Source organism: Salvelinus sp. IW2-2015, linkage group LG35 (assembly GCF_002910315.2).
Source record: "Salvelinus sp. IW2-2015 linkage group LG35, ASM291031v2, whole genome shotgun sequence".
Lineage (NCBI taxonomy): Eukaryota > Metazoa > Chordata > Actinopteri > Salmoniformes > Salmonidae > Salvelinus > Salvelinus sp. IW2-2015.
The window spans coordinates 12,626,191-12,649,023 of record NC_036874.1 but is presented as its reverse complement, the minus strand read 5'-3'; the positions used below and the strand labels follow the sequence as shown (position 1 = coordinate 12,649,023).

The window sequence follows — 22,833 nt, the reverse complement described above, 5'->3', positions numbered from 1 at the left end:
TTTGGATCAGAGGCAGATGCTCATGCCTACTTGAAGGTAGCAGCACTCACTGGTGCCCCTAGTGGCCGGTTTCCACGTCATCTCCTGACATCCGTGTGTGTGTGTGACATTTTTTACTATACTTGTGAGTACCAGAAGTCCACAAAAAGAATAGTAAACCATCTAAAATTCAAAGAAGTGAGGACATTTTGCCTTGTAAAAAGGCTATTTAGGCTTAGGGTTAGGGTTAGAATTATGGTTAAGGGTAGGGGTTAGGATAAGGTTTAGGATTAGGGGTTAGGAAAAAAATAGATTTTGAATGGGAATCATTTATTGGTCGCCAAAAAGTCCTCACAAGTATCGTAAGACATTGTGTGTGTGTGTGTGTGTGTGTGTGTGTTGTGTGTGTGTGTGTGTGTGTGTGTGTGTGTGTGTGTGTGTGTGTGTGTGTGTGTGTGTGTGTGTGTGTGTGTGTGTGTGTGTGTGTGTGTGTGAGAGCGTGTGTGTGTGCGTGCATGCGTGCACACTGTGGTCATAACATTTCCAAATGAGGTCTGGAGGCAAGACCCCCTTCAGGACAGCAGAACCACATGAATAAAGTTCCCCTCAAGTCCGGTCACCAACTTTATACTAATGAGCAATTACATCCATTCAATTATTACAAGTGATGTTTAACCTCTCCAGTTTCTCACTGCAGAGAAATGTCTTGTTATTCACACTGGCACTCATCTACACTAATCAATAATCTTTTTTAAAAGTAAAGAATATTCTTAGCAGTCAAGCAATTCTTAGAAAAAGCATTTGATATGTCAGCTCATCAAGACCTCCCCTCAACCTCCCCTGCTCACTAATGTTACTGAAGCTCATGTTTGCTGAAGTACTTTTTGACAGCAATGATGGATCAACCAATTCAGTAACACAATAGTTACCTTTTAATGAAAACATCAAATTCACAATCATATTAGTTATAAAAGTGACCCATATAAAAACAAATCAGTATTATACTGTACATATATGTTGAATATGTGATACACATCACAGCATCAACTAGGAATGCCTGCCAGTTTTAACAGTGTTTTAGCCTATTATTATATCAAAGTGTAGTAAACGCATAGGTATTTTCACAGATACTACGTGCCATTTGGTGTTAGTAGCTCACCAGAGTACCATAACCACCACACCCTGGTAAAGAATTACCAACCCTTTTGTCTCCGGTCCTGTAATTTCATCACCTCAAAAGAGCAGCAAACAATGACTAGACATTATTGAGGTCACATACTTCGAAGACAAAACACTTAACAAAGTTATTTTACACATTTCTCACCTAACTCATGCTGCCCTTTTTTTTCGTATTTCTGACAATAATATTTTTGAAATGTATACAGTGCATTCATACGTCTAATATGAATTTCAATTGTTGCTATAAACTCATGAAAATGTCAGTCATATTTTCTTCAGCATTGTGGTGCATAGAATGTGGAACACTAACACAGATAATATGACGAACAAGAAACAATAAATAAAGAGACAAAGTACTGCTACGCTGAAATTAAAGCTTTGTGCCTATGACATTGTGACATAAGAGGACTGGCTGTTTACTACCTCATGCCACCGAGCTTGAATCATGGATGTCCATTTAATTTCTTCAAATGAAACAGAAACCTCACAGTCATGATTTAAATGAACATGTTAGTGTACATTAAGATGTGTGTATGTATGCACACATATATTGGCAGAACTAGCCTATTGCTGGAAACGTTGCACAATATGCAAATGAAAGAGAGCGTCACAATATAATMTATTTTACAGCATTTGATCTTATATCCTTGATCCTACATTTTACAACACTTGATCCTACGTCCTACATTAGTCATAATGTAAAAAAGTGCCAAAATTATAGCTTTGATTCAGTAGGACTCCATTGAGGGGGCCATGTGTGCTGGATACTGGAGTAGAATCCTGCTCTTGTTTCTGCATCACAAGCTCCATAGCAGGCAGGAGAGKGACCGTGAAAGCCCCACTCTGCACCGCCACCAAAACCCTCTCTCTGCTCCTTCCAACTTCTCTCTGCACTTTGTGAAGACTCGCTGAGACGGAACTTGTCTCTGACGTACATTGGGGACCCAAACAGAGCGAACAGGCACAGAGGCCCTTAAGATTATTTTAGGGAACTAAAGAATTTGTACTACCCAACCTCCCAGAAAGAATTCACTGRTTCTTTCATCTCCTCCTTCCGCTTCTTCCTCCTGATCAATCCAAGCCTGTTGTGGAGCATATGAGGAAATCCCCAAATTATCCTCTGCTGTTAGCCCTAGAGGGGCAAGGGGTACCCAGTTTTGTTTGTATCCAGACAAGAATGTCATTGATGAGGTCTCGCAGTCTGCAAGGTTGATGGGAGGTATGGAGTGAGATGGTGAGTCATTGGAGTTATTGAAACACATTGGAGAGATTGGGGTGTATATTGTTCTCTCCTCCTCTCTCCCTGTACCAGGGTCCAACCACTCTGTCTCCCCCGTGGTGACCAGATCAGACAATAGTGATGCACCTTGCCAGGTGCTGTCTAGGTCCCACAAAAGGGGCTGCCCCTCAGCGTCGGTAGGCAGTGCCATGCTGGCCATGGCACTCTGTGTCTCTGGCTGGAGCAGCAGAGTGGACAACTGCAGTTGGCCATCAATACGCCGCAATGTGGGCAGTACCAGGGGGTGCCCTGTTGAGTCCCTGTCTCCAACACACCGGTTCGGCTCAGGTGGTGCTCCACGCGAAAACAAAACTGGACCACCTTGAACCCAACTGGGTTTGTGGTCACTGGATTCAGATGACCGTGGAGAGTTGATGTTGTCTTCGCTGTCTGGATGGCGATGGCATTCTTCCTTCACACCTTCATTGGCCACCTGCACTACGACCATGCTATAGTTGGTGGAGGACTGGGTGCTGTTGTTGGAGTGCTCTGGGGGTGGACCCTGCTGGCCCATGTAGGTGTCACAGTGCCTGGGCTGGGCAATGGAGGAGGGTCCGTCCTGGGGGGAATAGGGCCCAGACCCACTGCTGGTGAACTTTGACCCCTTCTGGAGTTTATCAGTCTTCAGGTCGCCGTAGGAGAACCCCACAGGGTAATGATACGGCTTGGCAGTGGAGATAGTGATGGCTTCTGGAAGGTACCACGATGGAGGTGGGATGTTGCTTGTTGTCAGTTTCTGTGTGGAAGAGAAAGAGGATTTAGTTTATGTAACTTACTAAAGCTCCTCTATGACCCCCTCTCCATCCCACCAAACCCTTGGAATCATTGAGTGGTTACAATATATGTCAAACCAAAATGAACTTGTTCAATTATAATTCTGAACAACTTTCATGGCAAGAATGAAATGAGCTCAACTGAAACAACACTGCTGTAATCTTTTGTAATTGCTTTCAGTTCTTGGCATGAAATGCAAATTACAGTGATACAACTGATTAAACAGGTATGATTTCTCAGCATATGAGAGGAAATGGAATAAAACAGATACAACTTTGGGAAGATTGGTAAATGCAGCCATTTAAAGAGAAAATGAATGACGATAAAGTTAAATCATTTCCTCATAAATCAGTGCATGTGTAAATTGCAAAGAGATACAATTGTATTGTAACTACTGTTACACATTGTGCCCTGTTCTAAATTAGGTGTTGCTGTAGAAAACAGCTGAATGTACTGTGTGTTTGTGGCTGAGATTAAACTCCGGTTCGGTTTCACCCTATTGAACCCTCTCATACACGTGTTACTGTAAGTTTTGCCTGGAGGCCTGTATTTCCAGTAACAGGAACTGGCACTCCTTCATGTATGGGGAAATCTCCAATCAACATTTCTTACCAAGGCGTCTGGCATGTTACTCTTCTTTCTCACATAGTGACGACACGCCACCACCGGTAGCAGGAGGGAACCAAGTAACAGACACACTAAGAGGAGGAACCATGGGAACAGCAGCCAGGGGTCACCTAGATGGGGGAAGATTGTTTCTATTACACCTCAGTAGTGGCAATACAGCTGCCTCACTCTCAGAGCCTATTGGAAACAGGCCAATAGGATGTAAATTGCCAGCGCTATAGAGCAAGCGTGGGCGTGTCCGTGACGTCAGTCAGTACAGTAGTTTCAAGGATGCATAAATAAGAGGCTCCATTCAGTCTTGTCACCAGGAAGTGAGCCTTTATATAATCTTTGAAAAAGCAGCAGGAATACCCTTAACATTGTGAAACTACAGTCAATGCATTTACAGTATGCCTTTCAGTTCTTTATGGTAACAGTATGATTACTCAAATCATTCACAGATGATTCATTCAACAAAACTAGCAAAGGCAAAAAGGAAAGGCATTACCAGCCTGGTCTCATAGACTAGACGTAACATAGTACATGTAAATCCGGTACACTCAAATGGGTATGATATGTTACGTTTGGTATGGTTACAAAAGACAGATAGTTACTTAAAGCAAAAACAAAAGTTGGGTGGTTGGTCGGGGTGGATGGGTGGATGTATAACCAAAGGATGTGAGTTCAAATCTCATCACGAAAAACTTGAGAATTTTAACAAATTAGCAACTTTTCAACTATTTACTACTTTTTAGCTACTTTGCAACTACTTAGCATATAAGCTAACCCTTCCCCTTCCCTTAACCCTAACCTTAACCCTTTTAGCTAAACCTTCCCCTAACCTTAACCCTAACCTTAACCCTTTTAGCTAAACCTTCCCCTAACCTTAACCCTTTAACCTAACTCCTAAATTTAACCTTAACCCTAACCCCTAACCCTAACCCCTAACCCCTAGCCTAGCTAACGGTAGCCAGCTAGCTAAAATTAGCCACCTAGCTAGTTCAAAACATATTGTATGTTTTTCTAATTCAGAACATATAATACAAATTCCAATTCGTAACATATCATACGACATGGGTGACGGACAACCACAAATGAATACATACAATACGAAACGTAACATATCATACTAAATGGAGCATCTCATATTTACATACAAAATAATACGAAATGCTCTGAGACCAGCTTATGCATACATTCAGAGCCTTGAATGACACCAGATGACCTCACCTGGTAATGCCACACAGAATGTATGGCTCTCACTGGCATTTCGGTGTATTTCTCTAGTCGGGATGTACACCACATAGCCACAGTACTCTACGTTGCTGTTCTTTAGATTGTCAAGGACAAACTCTCCAGTTGTGTTTTTGTGGACCTGTGGAAAAAAGAGTCAGCAGTTAGACCATGTTTTGTATATCTAATATGTGTGTGTGTGTGTGGGTGGGTGGGTGTGCATGTGTCTGCATGCATATTGTGTGAGCAGTACTTGTGGGGGGGTATCACCTGTGCTGCCCAGCTAGGACGAGTGATGTTGAGGATATAGATGGTTGGAGGGTTACGGTAGGAAAAGTTGGTACTGTTGAAAATCTCCTCGATGGAAGTCTTATTATCCGGTCCCAACGGTAGGGTGACAGTCACTTTTAAAGATGATGTTGTGAGGTTCACAGACACATTGGGTGGGCCAAGGACAGCTGACGTGTAAAAGACAAATAAAGGGTGAGAATAAGACTAAGGAAAATAGCGAATTAGTGACAATCTGAAGAAAACAGGATAAACCCGTTGAGTATGGGCCAAATGCTAACTGGACGAATTGGTGAATAACATAAGGTTTCATGGAAACATACTATGATGTCATTAGAGAACATGAACAGATAATTGGAGCGATGTATATGTATCACAACTAAGGATTCTGCTCTCTGAGCCAACACATACCCCAAAAACATCCCAAGCAAGAAAAAGTAGGATAAAGAGAGGAAATTGCTTACTGTCTCTCAGAGGTTTAAACAGTGCTGTATGGCCTAGCGAGTGACTGTTGGCGAAAACCTCAGCGTAGTAGGAATTTGAATAGATGTATGGTGTCTCTGCAGTGAGGTCACAAGAAAGAGTGGTGATGTTCTGGCACACCATCTTCGGCTTGTTTGGCTCTCCGTATCTATAATGAACACAACGACATGATCAAACATAAAACACACTATGTAAGGAACCCTTAGCCAAAATTGAATGTTGCAATTTGTAAAAATATTGAGTCACACTTTACTTGATGCCTGCAGGTACAATGCTTTTTATATTGTTATAAGCATGTATGAGCCTTTATCATGACATATCACGTTGTAAATGTATTGCCTTTCAGGGAGTGCTTGCGGCAGCCTAGCTGCTAGAACATAACAAATAGCACAACAGAGTTCTGAAATAGGTGTGTTATTTAACCCCTTACTTCCTCATATAAAAATAACTAAAGGATAGTGTGTCAAACAGGGAACCGATATTCAGCAGGGATGATCAGGGCCAATCTTTTTCTGAACTTATTTGATGGTGGCACTATGAGGCAATGCATAAGGACATGCAAGCCATTCCAGGCGACAGTCTCGGAGAAACAAATCAATGCAATTGGTGTGGCACTTGGCATTTGCCCGTCAGACCGTGTCATGATGAGCTGACGTTTCCACTTTGTAACAAGATCTCAAAGAGGCAGTAAGACAAAGTGATTGAGACGAAAACATTGGCCTCACATAGCCACAGGTGAACTGAGTGCCGTTTGTAAAATTAAATGGTACATTTTTACAGGCAATTAAAAAAAAAACAGATTTATCTCTGTGGTGTGCAGAGAAACAGAGTGAGGCCTGTGGTAATGCACAGACCACAGCCTGTCTGCTAAGGCTTGCCCCAGCCAGTGGAGCTCAACCTGCAGCATGGAGAAGTACAGTAGCACCACGGTTTCAAGGCTGATGGCAGTAGGTGGAGCAGCAAATTGAAAGAGCAACACACCATATCCAAAACAATGGGGACAACAATGGGGATAACGATGGRGACAACAATGGGGACAACGATGGGGACAACAATGGGGACAACGCTGCTGAAAAGGAGCATGGTTACGTCTTTCAGCACACAGCTTTAAAATGTGGTTGACATAAGTCACATATCGCCCCAGGTCACCCTAGCCTAGGCACATAAATAAAGGTTGAAAGGTGAAAAGGTGACCACTGTATTCCTGTCTCACACCTTTTGTAATGGACACTGTAAAGGACCCCTTCATCTGGGCTGTCGAACTTGTTCCAGTGGAGCACAGTGATGAAATTCCTCGAGATGAAGTATGGCTTCCCTTCACCAATGGCGGAACAACCTATAGATAAAGAGAAAGACGGTGGGGAAGGTTAACTTGAGACTGTCCATTCGCAAATAGCATTCGTAGCATAACGTCTCGCTAGTCAGCACACAAAAAGCATTGCTCTATTATTCAACATTGTCACGACCCATTTGACATGCTCACAACAGCAGCCTCTGTCAAAGGATCTGCCTCACTCGAGATACGCTTGCTCCATTTTCACTCACAGCAGCTGTGGGCCAAACTCAAACAAGGCTTATGTGAGCTGGGCTTTGTTTCTTTGGCAGCAGGAACTAAAATGTGTAATTGTTCCTGGACTACAGAGGAGGGTACATACGCAGCTGGACATATGGAAGCAAGCCAATTGTTTGATTTGAGTGAGAATAGGATGAAACAAAAGCAACAGTTTGGGTCTGTAGGGCCCATCCACAAAGGGATGTTTAATAAAAAAAATACAGTGTCCATAATAGGACAACCTTAATTCCTCAAGAGGTTTTTGCCAGTCTTATCAGGACTGTATAATAAGATAGAAACTGTAGTGGAAGAATAAGAAAAGGTGATACTCGCGACTTGCAGGTGCTGAGGCCCAGCGTGACGACTCAATCATGGTTTATGACATTGTTTGGATGGCTGACCATCTGTGGGCTATCACAGGGTTTAAACACACCTTATATGTGGATTTCTCTGGGGAGGGACGTTCCCACAGAACCCTGCGAGTACGGAGACCATTGGAGGTGTGAAGACAGAGGAACACGTGAAATCGACTAAATGGATGTTATTGTGAGTTAAATTGTCATGTTTGGATTGTTTCAAGAGTTCATAGAGATCAATGAATTTTGATATGTTTTATTGTGCTGTAAGTGCTATGGATTTATTGTTACAGGGAAACTGGGTTATTCTGTTCATCGAACGGTTGATAGTTCAAAGAGGGAGTGACACAGTGGCGCTCTGCTATGTCCTAAATTGAGTTGATTAGATTAGAATCTGGGTGTGTTTTCCTGTCTTTTTTTTTTACTAGCAAAATGCAAAGAAATGTTCATTCAGGTTGAATGTGTGTTCATGCTTGAATTTGGTTAAAGGACAGTAAATCTGTAAATATTTTGAGAACTCTTAGAGATCATTCTGAATTGAAGACAAGTGTAGCCACGTTAAGCCTTAGCCTATTGGTGATAGTAATTTACTCTGATTAGTCTGTAGTGTATCATGTATATAATGTACACTGCAATTGTTTGAGTGTTAATTATTTCATGACTAATACATTCTACTAGTTGAATTGAGTAAATGCTTTCCTCCTTTTACGGAGTAATTATTTGATTGACTATACTCTTATAATTTAGCAGGTCTACTGGTAGTTGTGATATACACAATACGCATAGCATATGCCTGGGTACCACCTTGACATCCCTGATCTGCTTGCTTCAATAAATGAATGCTAGAACATTGGTCGCCAGGATGAGCTATTTGTATCTAGTCTCTTAATAATTGAATAATGATGCAAGTTAGACATGTTCATTATAGTCCTACTGAGAGGTGATGCAAGGCTCGCTACCTTCACTATATCCTCTAGAGACGTACAGGGCCTGTTGCGTTTACTCACATAATGTTGGAGTCAAATTGATAAATGTGGTTTATTATTATGTTTAACATCATTTCGGCATAATGGTTGGATAATTTMCATCCAACTACATAACGGGTGGGATTTTCACTACACTACAATATAAGTACACTAGGAACAGTTTATGCTTGGTTAACCTTTCCTTTTTAAAACGTCCGTTACGTATGTACACCACTTACGTCACAGTGCATCTGGTCATGTCTCATGCAGATTACAGGTTGCGCAATTGACATTAACCAGAAAATGATACGCAGTCTCGACTCCATTCAACATTAGCATTTTGATATGCTCTATAATAATGTAGTCGATATAATAGACCACTCATGGAGCACTCAAATGCCCGTGGATCCATTTTCCATTGATCGCTACAATTTTAGAATGAGTGAAGTCCACAAAGGGTTCACTACTCTTTATCCACCAAGACCTTGATTAGAACTGAGGGGAAACTTCCAGAGCCTCACTACATCTAATTAATTACGACTACATATGAAACAAAGGTTATAGTCATGCGTCCCAAATGGCACCCTATKCCCTATATAGTGCAGTGTTTTTGTCCAGAGCCCAGTACACTATTTAGGAAATAGGGTTGGCATTTGGGATGTAAGTCTAGGTTTATACCTACAAAAGAGTGCACTCATCCAAATCAAACAGGAGATCAGTAGTGCCCCATTAAACTCACCATAGCAGTACAGGAGAAGCACTATGACCTTCCTAGGCCACATATCCATTGGGCTTGAGGAGTAAGAAGAGTGAGATTAAAATCCCGTTCCCACTGTCTGTACTCCTTTGTCCTGATTTCCTCAGGGAGAACCCACCATGTGATGTGTAGTAAATACGACTCCAGTCAAACAAAAAAAACAGAAATGGTCCAGGTCCAAAATCAATGAAGACACAAGGAGAGACCAAGTCCCAATCCTCCGGGTATCGGTGAGCGGCTCTGGGCTTCATAGGATATCCTATCCACGACCTGAACCATCTCTGACCAGCTTAGGGAGAGGAGCACCCATCCCCAGGTGTGCTGCAGGTGAACTTTGGAACCGTCTTATCAACTTTGTTCCTGTTTTTTTTCTCCCTGTGCTCAACCTCCCTCCCACAAAGACTCTATTACTGTGTTGACTGTCCTCTTTTTCCTCTCTCTCTCTCTCTCTCTCTCTCTCTCTCTCTCTCTCTCTCTCTCTCTCTCTCTCTCTCTCTCTCTCTCAGGTTTTATCTGAAAATTGATCCTAAATAATTACAAAGGAGATAGAACACGCTATCTGTGAACACATCTCACCCCTCCATGGGAATAAACTGTATAACCTGTTTTCAGTTTCACCAGTATCTATTTCGTTGTTTAATGGTATTCAAACAATGTTGTGTTACATAGCTAGTGATTCAATGGCACACCTTTCTGTGCACAACCAAGGTGTGTACAGAACGTGAATTATTGTATCGGAATGAATGAAGGAGACTCCCAAGAAATATTGCTTCAATGGATCTTTGTATGATAATTATGAAATTATTATGTCTAATGCAGTCGTTCCCAAACATTTTATAGTCCCGTACCCCTTCAAACATTCCACCTCCAGCTGCGTACACCCTCTAGCACCAGGGTCAGCGCACTCTCAAATGTTGTTTTTTCGCCATCATTGTAAGCCTACCACACACACACTATACGATACATTTATTAAACATAAGAATGACTGTTTTTGTCACAACCGGGCTCGTGGGAAGTGACACAGAGCTCTTATAGGACCAGTGCACAAATAATAATATAATAATTATCAATCATTTTGCTCTTTATTTGACCGTCTTACACATAAAACCTTATTTGTTCATCAAAAATTGTGAATAACTCACCACAGGTTAATGAGAAGGGTGTGCTTGAAAGTGTTGGGTTCGGATTTCTTGACTTCTGAAATCATGAAATATACTTATTCCTTTCACTGAGGGAGAGAGGCTAATTTATAACGTTTACTTGATGTCAAGATGTGTTATTGTTAGCCATCAGGGATCCTATGGGAGGAGGAAAGACAGGCTGGCATGAGTCAACATGACAGCCGTGAGTTGGGGAGGAGTGAGCACTTTGGGGCAGAGGTCAGGTCAGATGAAGTGAGGAAGAACAGGTATCACTAAGGTTCTGTCTAGCAACAGAGATGCATTGGCTGTTCAGATGTGTAGGAGGAGACTCGGCCTAGGAGGAAGGGTTAAATATCAGTGCTTGTATGAATATGTCTTTTGTCGATTCAGCTGTTCAATCCTTTGGGAAGAATAAACTTGGTTTAAGCGTCCGTGGAGTTCTTACTCTGATAATTAGAACCTAACAATAGGATGCACATAACTCTGCAATGTTGGGTTGTATTGGAGAGAGTCTCAGTCTTAAATCATTTTCCACACACAGTCTGTGCCTGTATTCATGCTAGTGCGGACTGAGAATCTACTCTCACATAGGTACGTGATAGTAAAGGGCATCAGAGTCTTAACAGCTCCATTTGCCAAGGTAGGATACTCAGTGCAGCCCAATCCAGAAATCTGGCAGTGGCTTCTGATTAAATTAAATTTTCACAGAACCGCTTGTTGCAATTTCGACTAGGCTCTCTTGTTCAGATATCGGTAAGTGGACTGGAGGCATGGCAGAAAACGGATAACGAATCCAGCTGTTTATGACATCGGTTTGAGGAAAGTACCTGCGTAATTGCGTACCCAACTCATTCAGGTGCTTCGCTATATCACATTTGACATAGTCCGTAAACTTGAGTTAATTTGCACATCAAAAAAATCATACAATGATGGAAAGACCTGTGTGTTGTCCTTGTTAATGCAGACAGAGAAGCGCTTCAACTTCTTAATCAAAGCCTACAATTTTGTCCCGCACATTGAATACCGTCCACTTTGACCTTAATGTCTCGGTAAAAATACCTGGGAAGTAGTTTAGTTTAGCTTAGTTTAGCTTGTTCCTTTACATTCTATTACAATACTAAACTCAGATTATTCAGGCGAGAAAAAACATCACCCATATAGGCCAGTCGTGTGAGAAACGTCATCATCACGCAAGCGGTCAGACAAGTAAAAAATATGGTCAGTAAAGAAAACTTTAAGCTCGTCTCTCAATTTAAACGTGTCAAAACTTTGCCCCTTGATAACCTGTGCACTTCGGTATGTTGTAAAATCGTTACATGGTCGCTGCCCATATCATTGCATAGTGCAGAAAATATACAAGAGTTCAGGGTCCTTGCTTTAACAAGTTAACCATTTTCACTGTAGTGTCAAAAACGTCTTTCAAGCTGTCAGGCATTCCCTTGGCAGCAAGAGCCTCTCGGTRGATGCTGCAGTGTACCCAAGTGGCGTCGGGAGCAACTGATTGCACGCACGTTACCACTCCACTATCTCTCTCTGTCATGGCTTTTGTGCCATCAGTACAGATACCAACATGAGCAGCAGCTACGTTTGGCTACATATGGACCGTTAAGTGGAATTCCCGCGAGAGAGTAATGTTTAATGTGATTGGACGTTAATTATTTGACTAAGCTACCTGTATTTGACATTGTGTTGTTATTTCACTGAACACTAGATTGGCAGTGAAACGAGGCTACTCAGGCAAGAAAAAAACTCACCCAAATGTATAGCCCCGTTGGAAAATATAAAGGAAAATGCGAAGGAAAAAAAWGAAAAAAAGAATAATAATCAAATKTTTAATTGGCGTAACCCCATCCCTATCATATAGACTTTGTTTTCAGATGGTAATAACATGGATCATCAAGCTATTTGATTCTCAATCCAGAGGGTATAATGCACACTGAATTATGCGTCTATTATCTATTTTATACACTGGTGTGAACAGTAGGTCAGCCATTTACAATAGGAGGAAGTAAGAAACAGGAAGAAAAACCTGCTACAGAGGTCAAGGTGTGCAATACATACATTATCTAATGCTGCGGTTATTCCATATACCCATTAGTCTAAGATGGGAACATTCAAGGCTTTATTGATTAAATCATATATGAGGGACCTTCTGTCTCCATCGACAGTAACAGAGATAACACTTGTAGGCATAAACACTGCACTCAAATAAGCTGCTGTATTTTGTTTATCACAACAGCATGCTCGTTTATGTCTGTCTGAGTGTCGTAGGATCATATTGGTCATAAAGACTCAAGGCTGCGTGCATAACTCTACGACAAAGAGCAAATCAACATTCAGATACAGTGACTCAGATATAATTGGACTGGATAAAAACAGAGTGTGGACCATGGTCACTGAATTGTGTTCCCAGTGGGTGTCTGCAAGTCTAGAACACGACTCTAACCCCTCGTTTCCATTAGATATTCAAGGGTTATTTTGCATCAAAACAAAAAATATATTTGTGCAACTTCAACCCACGACCCTCGCCCTCTCTTCTGCGTATTTATGTATTTATGCCTGGGAGTGTAGCACAATAATATAAGACATTTTGCTAAGTGGAAAAATCTAATTAAATGTTATTGGTCACATATACATGGTTAGCAGATGKTATTGCGAGTGTAGCGAAATGCTTGTGCTTCTAGTTCCTACAGCGCAGCAMTATCTAACAAGTAATATCTAACAATTCCACAACAAATACCTAATACACACAAATCTAAGTATAGGAATGGAATAGGATAAATATAAATATATGGATGAGCAATGTCAGAGCGGCATATGCTAAGATGCAATAAATAGTATAGAATACAGAATATACATATGAGATGAGTAATGCAAGATATGTAAACATTATTAAAGTGGCATTATTAAAGTGACTAGTGATGAGCTTGGAGAGTAATATGGTGTTGAATGCTGGAAGGCAGTATATTCATGAATTATGAAAAGCCTTGGTATCTTTACCCTATAAAGCTGGACTGCAACACAGAGCATAAAACTAATGTAATTGTGGGTTTCTTCTGTGGTCCCGCTCATCTCTCTCATCAGGAACATATATGGATTTGACCCATGCAGGAGATAGCAAAATCCAGCACTGTAAATTATATTCCTTCAGTCAATACTTCATGACTGATGTAGCAGAGACCTGCATAGAATTCACATAAGTCCCTCTCACCTCTCATCAGGAAAATAGATGGATTTAAACAGAAGAAAAAAATCTAGGCCTAAATATTCTATTCCTTCAGTCAATACTTCATGACTGATAAATATAGGAGACTTGCAAAAAATGTTCTGTCCTTTCACAGAAGTCTAAGTGACAATATGTGACTCACCACCTGGATTYGGTCTTATGTAGCAAAATGTGAAATAGTTTTTTTTTACATTGGTTAAAAGTAGAGGAACAATGGGAAAGTATTTTTACTTTGGAAGTTGATACACTTTTGAGAAAAGAGCCKTTGAATATTTTGTCTACACCCATTCAGCATTGTTCACATCCTCTTAAGTCAGCCCCACCCATCTCTTTAAGGATTCACATGTGAGGTCATGTGCTAAAYAGTGAGTAGTGTAGTAAAGMTTAAGACTAGAAGTGGTAGTARACTGCAATAAGGAAAAATTCCAGGTAAACAGAAAGTGTCTAGATAAAAAATATTTTAGAAATATTAGATGACGCTTACCCAGACACACTTTTCTAAATTGAATGGTCATGTGAAAGAAATGCTTTAACCCCCAGCCACATCCAATGGTGGAAAAAGTACTAAATTGTCATACTTGAGTAAAATAATAAATCTTTACAAATTTCTTATATTAAACCAGACGGCACAATTGTATTTAAAAAAATTATTTGACAGATAGCCAGGGGCACAATTTACTTAAGTATCAAATTCCTTATATTAAGCAAAACAGACAGCAACAAGCAATAAGAGCCAGGGGCACACTCCAACACTCAGACATAATTTACAAACTAAGCATTTGTGTTTAGTGAGTCTGCCAGATCAGAGGCAGTAGGGCTGACCAGGGGTGTTCTCTTGATAAGTGTGTGAATTGTAACGAGTACTTTTGGGTGTCAAGGAAAATGTATGGATGAAAAAGTACATTATTTTCTTTACGAATGTAGTGAAGTAAAAGTTGACAAAAATATTAGTAAAGTAATGTACGGATACCACAAAAAGCTACTTAAGWAGTACTTTAAAGTRTTTTTACTTAAGTWCTTTACACCACTGCCCAAATRCYTTCACACCAGTACATTAGCATACTTTATATACTGTTACACATGCACTTATCACAGTATTCCATACATAAGTTAAGGCCATGCAACCTGAGTGAGTTTTTGTTTATTTGCACATGTACAGKACATAAACAGATGAATGCGTCATTTATATGTATGTGGTGGACACTTGATACAGTCACATGACATTGTTGTGGTATGTCACAAAATCATGTTACGACCACACATCAATATTCATTTTATATATCAATATTTTGCAGTCTTGCTAAGTCATTGGTCTCTACAGAAGGTGTAAACGGTACAGCCGAATGGTTACTTGCATAGTAGCAATATCAGAAATAGATAGCGTCAATATAAATGAAATATAAGGTATGTACAAGAGCAATATCAATAACGATATCAGTGATAGACGAGGTAGTTATATGCATACAATCAGGGGTAAAGAGGCTGAGCAGCGGGATAAACCAAAAAAATAGTAGCAGCAACGAAAAGAACTTCCTGACAAAATGAGAAACGTATAATATCTGAATATGTAACTAAATTCTTACCTGTATACATAGATGAAACATTAACGGCAGACTGCTACCCCTTTAATAAGACATCCGGTGTTGTTTCCGTTTAGTCTGCACAGCTGGTTTGGCCCGTTGTGTTCCACTGATTTCAAAGTGTTATTTTCAGAGTGAGTCAGCATTCATCGTCCAGAAAGTAGTCCATCACAACTTTTTCCCACTGACCTTAGTCGATAGCGCCTAATAAATTCAGGGCAGCAATATTATTGAGAGCAGTAGCAACATATTTGCAATTCTCCATTGCTAACCTTATATCTTTAAAAAATRTTGTAAACTACAGTAGAAAGGATTATCTAGGCATTATGAGCAGCTCATTTTATAGACACAAGATGCAACAGCGCAGACCAATCCAAACTCATCTCCTGGCATGTCCATCMCACTCATTATCTCAGCCAATCATGGCTAGCGGGAAGGTTGCCGTCTTTCTCTGTGGCTAAACCAACTCGGCTCATAATTTTAACAGATATTTACAGATGACATCCAAGTTTGATATTAAGGCACATTAAAGTTCACATGTTCGAGAAGGCATTTCTGCCMAAAAAAACGCATTTTGCGGAAAAAATATTTTTTACGTTCAAAAGGCTCTCGTGTGAAGTCGTGACTAGCGACATACGCCTAGTTTCCTGAATACACGTAGAAAAAGGGTTCAAAAAGGGTTATTCAGCTGTCCCCATAGGAGAACCCTTTCTGGTTCCAGGTAGAACCCTTTTGGGGTTCTTCAAAGGGTTCTCCTACGGGGACAGCCAAATAACTATTAGGTTCTAGATAATACCTTTTTCTCTAAGAGTGTACAGTGTGCACCCAATACATTGTTCTATCAAAAAGGTGAGGTTTATTGTATCTATAAATCTGACCAGTTTCTTATTTATAACTTTTGATCCAAGGCCGTTTGCCGAGAACTTTGCTATGAGATAAGGTTTATMTTCGAGAAGTGTCTCAGAGTTGTCACCATATTTTCAGGAGAKAAGTGCACACATAGATACAATAAAATGCAAGGTTTTATATTTAATTATATGAGTCCGCACACCTCTTTCATCAMTGATCTTCAATAGCAAATGATAAAAAAGTAAACAATGAAGGCCTTGGAGAGACCATGGCCTTATCCGCTCCCTAGCCGACGCTTTTCACACACTTCTGGCAGTCCTCTCATCATTACATGACAAATTCATTAGTCTTTACACAATTAACTAGTTTTACCTCCCACTACCCTCGCTTGCATCTCACCCTCGTTCAAATGCAAATGAGAAAAGCCAAAGGTTGTCACGTTCCTGACCTTATTTCCTTTATTTTGTCTTTGTTTAGTATGGTCAGGACGTGAGCTGGGTSGGCATTCTATGTTATGTGTTTCTATGTTGGGTYCATGTTCAATTAGCCTGATATGGTTCTCAATCAGGGGCAGGTGTTTTACGTTTCCTCTGATTGAGAACCATATTTAGGTAGGCTGTTCACACTGTTTGTTTGTGGGTGATTGTTGCTGTGTCTGTGTTGGTTGCACCACACGGTACTGTTTCGTTTCGTTTCGTTTGTTCTTTCCTGTTCGTGCGTTCATTGTTATATGTTCTCAAGTTCAGGTCTGTTTACGTCGTTTTGTTGTTTTGTCATTTATCAAGTGTGATTCGTGTTYGTCTTTCTTTAAATAAATCATTATGTCTTCATACCTCGCTGCATATTGGTCCGATCCTTGCTCCTCCTCAGACGAGGAGGAGAACGAACGTTACAAASGTAGACAAAGAGGATTAGGGAAAATTACACCGTACAAAATGTACGAGCGGTCCCATGGTGCAACAGTGCTTTTGCTGCCTTCATTTGGCATTCAGAAAATGRGTGTGAAAAAGAAAACCGTTTGGCGTCAAATGAATTGCTATAATGACTCATAATCATAGCCATACTGCTGCCAGTCCAGCCATGCAGTCCCACAGTACAGTGTGTGCATCTTAGTAAAAAAAACACAATTAAACAAAAACTGTTATGGCCACAAATGTACTACAAATGTACTGATCAATCATATCAAAACAGATGGCCTTAAAGCAAACGGAGGGATTGAAGGAGGAGGTCATTGCTTCAGCTGCAGATTTAACTGTGCAAAAATGCAATAATTGCCTTTGTGAAAKAACAAATTCAGCTCAGCAAATGAATCATTGATGGGCTCCAAGCACAAATCACTTGTAGCACGTAATTACAAAAGGCATCATAATGTTCTCTTTCAAATTCGCTCCATTTCATGATTCTTTGCTATCCTCACTAGTCAGACATATGGAAGTTAATACAAATATTCTACACGAGCTACATTTTCAATGGTTTACTTTTTTTTGTTTGGTCTATAAACTCGTAAAATATACACAAACATGCTGATAATGCTTCGATCCAATAACCAAGTTTAATTAACTGCTGTTTGACTACTGTGGCAGAGCCACTGCCACCTGCATATGACAGCTGGCCACAGGCTGATAGAGGAGTTGGCCCAYTTACAAGCCACTGTGTTCTAACAGAAAGATAACAGAACAGCCACCTCAACCTGGCAACAAAATKATCTGGCAGCCCAGCAACATCAAGCTCAAAATCCACAGCATCCTAAGGTACTGCAGTACGGGCTACTTTATTTAACAACACAGAGAGGCCCTATTGTTCTTCCATTATTCCTTTTCCTCAGGACTTCTCGCAACATTTGCGAAAATGTGATAATTTTGGGGGGGGACAAATTTGAGCTTTAATTGTTCGTCTGTTYGTTCTGAACTTTTCATGAGGCAKGAGATGAGACATCTGCCAATTTTACTGACTCCTTTTATAGGGCCTAGTAACAAAGTAATCAATCACCAGATGAGGCTATTAATTAAAAAGAGAACAAATTAACTGTCTGGAGACCCAGAGAAGAAAAGAAAGGGGGGATGTTCTGTGTWACTACAGTATATTGGACAGTGTGTTACTATACCCCTGTTTGACCTCAACTTCCACTCAAAGTCGTCGGAGTCCCTTTGAAGCCCAAAGTTCATCCTGTCGACAAGTTTTTTGATCAGCATGTCATCGGAGAAATCCATACGCTACTGTGATCCCTGGCTGTTTCCAATTCCTACTCCGCTGTAACAATGTGCTCGAGTGGATTCTATACGAGAATCTATCTCATTCCTCCTTGTCACCAAATGAATTCGCAGCCAAGGCACCCTGGAGAGAAAACAGCTTTGAAGTTGGACACAGGACTGAGTGAAGAGAGAGAGAGAGTGAGAGCAGACCTAGCCTTGTGCTTCAGGAGCATCATCAACACCGATTCCTCCTGTCTGTTTGCCGTCACAGCCAGTCAAACATGACACACCTTTCACCTGTAGCTAGCTGGTCTACARAATTAGTGGAAAGAGTCAGTACCTTTGATCTGGCCTTGGAAACGTGTGTTGGTCTGAGATAACACTGTCCCCTTTAGGACCAATCATCTAGGGGTCTCAGTGCAAGAAGGAACAGAGGGAGCCGGTACTGCAGACATATTAGATATTTTTCAGTCAACTGAGGGACTTTCTAATATGGATTCTGTGAGACAAGGGGGTCTTMAAGCATACATCACCTTACATTGCTGCATCTCGTCATGCTAGAACATGTCTTGCCTACATCAACTGACATACATGGCCACGGACTTTCTGTACGTCTCTGACTTTGTGTGTAACAATCACACATGTTTTTCTGGGCAGAGAGCAGATAGTACTGAATGCTGATCGCAGCCGTCCTTCACATATAGAGGAATAGAGTAATACATCACGAGCAGACCACAAATGATTCAGAAGGGAGAAATAGAAACACAAAATAGAATGGAGCCCCATTGAAATGATATGTCTTAGAATGTGTGGAGAGCATGGAACCAAGGTCTTCTCTGTCTCTGCGGGAGAAAAGCAGCTAATTACTGGCTGCTGACTGCAGCGGTCGATAGGCCCTAGTTCCCTGCAGGGCCGTATCCATTGGAAACGGGGCTGAGCTCGAGCTCCCTGCTGGAATGGGAGAAGTGATCACCCACCGCCTCCCTGGAAAAGGTCTCTGTGGTATTTTGATGCCCGGGGAGGGGGGCCATGACAAGCCTCCACTCAAACTAATGAAAGCTCACAGGTACCCTGAGCAACTCTGACAGATCCCTCTCAGGCAGAAAGAGACAGAGAGAAGGGCAGAAGGCAGCTCCACAGAGACTGGTGGACTGAGAGAGTGTACACAGAGACATTGACAGTCAGACAGACACAGGAACATGACGGGCGGCGGACGGACAGGACGGACGACGGACGGACGACGACGGACGGACGGACGGACGGACGACGGACGGACGGACGGACGGACGGACGGACAGACGGACAGACGGACAGACGGACGACAGACGGACGAGACGGACGGACAGACGGACAGGACGGACGGACGGACGGACGGACGGACAGACAGCAGACAGACAGACAGACAGACAGACAGACAGACAGACAGACAGACAGACAGACAGACAGACAGACAGACAGACAGACAGACAGACAGACAGACAGACAGACAGACAGACAGACAGACAGACAGACAGACAGACAGACAGACAGACAGACAGACAGACAGACAGACAGACAGACAGACAGACAGACAGACAGACAGACAGACAGACAGACAGACAGACAGACAATGCAAGCAAGCAGGCAGAGAGGTCAACATGCACAACAGGGGCCACATTTCAACCTGAATACACAGGAATCTAATGTACAATCTATTACAAACCGTATTACTGCCTCTGTAATTGCCTCTAAGAATTTGACCTCGACACAGTCTTGAACTTTCATGCGTGTGGCTCAATGGGCAAACGTGACAATGAAAAACTATTATTTGATTGGGGCGAGGGACGTGAAGAAAAGGTGAGCCATGTCTTATATCACAGTAACACAAGTATGGAATCGTTCATCAGCGTCTTAACAATTTATTCACTAATGGCCTCATAATGACCCTCTCAGAAGAGGTGCCCTTTTTCCGACATTAATGAGAAATGATTATAACGAGACAATAACGTACTATTTGATTCTATCATTAAAGTATGCTGCACGTAGCTGCGCTAATGGTGTGGCATTATCAAAACCAATCAATTTTGCCTCCATCATTTTAATTTGTGGCACGACCAAGATGTGTAACTTGGCAAACAACTGGAAACTGTTTGTTACACCAACGGTCTTGTTTGGTTGTTAGGTAGGCTGAAAAATACTGTAGTATGACTAATGTGAGTTAAGCACAATGCTCCCGAGTGGCACAGCGATCTAAGGCACTACATCTCAGTGCTAGAGGCGTCACTACAGACCCTGGTTTGAATCCAGGCTGTATCACAACCAGCCGTGATTGGGAGTCCCATAGGGCGGCGCACAATTGGCCCAGCGTCATCTGGGTTTGGCCGGTGTAGGCCGTCATTGTAAATAAGAATTAGTTCTTAACTGACTTGCCTAGTTAAATAAAGGTTTAAAAAAAACGGACTTTCTTACGCTCAAATCGTTGATGGCGCTGTTGTAGTTTTATCTAAGTACTTAACCTGCATTATTCCAGGAAATGAATAATTCAGTACAACCACATTCTTATCCCTGATCCCCACATCAATATGAATAGGACCAGGCAGACTAGCTTTGCAATCAATATTTCATTCTGCCAGGAGCAGTAGCATACCCAGCCAGGCACCAGAGCCCACAAACAGAAACAGCAGCCATGTAAAACGCTGAGACGTTGCTCTWGACATCACCTAGCCGGTTGGCCAAAATAGAGCAAGTTGGAAGCAAGTGTATCTRTGGAATGATGAGGARATTATTCAAATGGAGAACGATCACATCGTCCGAGAAGTGCAAATCAACACAACAATGGCGACATTTGAATCTTCAAAGCCAAGGTCGGTGTTACTAAAGTGAGGGATAGTGGACTGTAGCAGACACCAATGGATGATACAGAGTCTGGTGATGATTTTTATCGCCAGCTCCATGCGTCATCCTGGATTGACCACAACAATACATCACCTCAGATCTTCCCATTCCTAGTGTGGCAGCCATATTGGACTTTTCATGCACAGATAAAAGACAGGCCGCTTCATTTATAAAAGAGTGAAAGAGACCCTTTGGGCATGAAACACTAACAATCAAAAGACATATATTGGATACTAAAGATCTGGCCTCGGGCCACGTGAGTACGCACACACATTCTACACATCCAAGCACCACCTTGGGGAATAGAAAAAGTGAGAGAAAAAGGACTGTGTCCTCCAAGCCTAGAGTCCATTTGTCCTGATACTCTGAGATGACTCTGAATTCACAATGTTGCCATTTCTTTTCTCACAAGTCAGCAGCAGCATCCACGACCATACTGTCAGCTATTTATCAGTGTTAGTGTGCAGTGCCGCTCTCCTACAGTGGGGCCATTCCTCAAAGCGTCAGACAAGGCCTGTACCAGAGGACATTACACCTTTTTTTCTTTTTCAGAACTATTGCTGGGTGATCTTTTAATTAGGGGCAGTTCGATATTTTTGCTGGTCATTTCAAGAAACACACCTGACCCTCCCATTGTACTGTAAAATACATTGCACACCCTCCCCCCTCATAGSATAAACTAAAAATAATGTTTACCACCACAAATAACAAATAACAAGAGCTGTTATAAATGTGGATATCGACTTTGCCACTTCAACATGCTTTTGTGGTACAGTCGATGCCACACAGGGCTACGGGCCAGAAGGTTGAGGGTTCGACCCCCTCCATGGACGAGCTCACTCTCCCTGCCTGACTCATTACACTACGATCAGAGCCGGTGTTGTGCCAAAAATCTCCCCGCTGCCAGAATTCTCCCCCCCAACACACCTTCGAGTGAATGCGCACGCACTCAATTCTTCATCGCTGCGACTGGCTTGCTAGTTGAGATTTCTGATCACGTTAGGCTGCGTTTCATTMGATTTTTTACGTCGGTTTGATCGCGGGGAGGCACTAATGATGTCTGCAGTTTTCGGTTTGGCTATTTGTTTCAAGTATATTAGTCTATAAATAAATCTCTTTGCCAAAATTCGTCATCTCTCCCATGTCTTTTTCGACTAGTAGTTGTTCAAAAATGTTTATCGCTTGCCTACCTTTTACTCCCTCTATGTTTAATATAACACAGTTACATTAATTATTCATTTCGGTTTCCTATCCTGATGAGATGTTTTTCTATAGAAAGAATTTGACTCTGTGTGCCACAGAAAGTATTTGACTCTAGCCACAAAATTAAGGAAATTAGGGGGGGGAGGGGGGATTTCGGCAAGGCTATTTTCTTGCCTGCTGAATTCCCCCCCTCTTCTATTTTGGGACTGCAAGGCCTGGCACACTTCATAATCATTTTGGTAGCTCATGTTGACCAGTAGTGCGTGCCACAGAAAGCAAAATTAGAGTATAACAGAAACATAAACATTTATTTTAG

At 41.6% G+C, this 22,833-nt stretch overlaps 1 protein-coding gene across 1 annotated transcript; it reads right to left on the bottom strand.

Moving 5' to 3' along the window:
• Positions 1 to 893: 893 nt before the first annotated feature.
• Positions 894 to 9,836, bottom strand: LOC111959137 (interleukin-10 receptor subunit beta-like). Its single transcript, XM_023980599.2, has 7 exons — positions 9,434 to 9,836; positions 7,037 to 7,157; positions 5,803 to 5,969; positions 5,321 to 5,508; positions 5,048 to 5,192; positions 3,824 to 3,948; positions 894 to 3,173 (listed from the first exon to the last, which is right to left on the bottom strand). Exons 1-7 carry the CDS (start codon positions 9,480 to 9,482, stop codon positions 2,151 to 2,153), a joined length of 1,818 nt encoding a protein of 605 aa, XP_023836367.1. The 5' UTR covers positions 9,483 to 9,836; the 3' UTR covers positions 894 to 2,150.
• Positions 9,837 to 22,833: the final 12,997 nt, after the last annotated feature.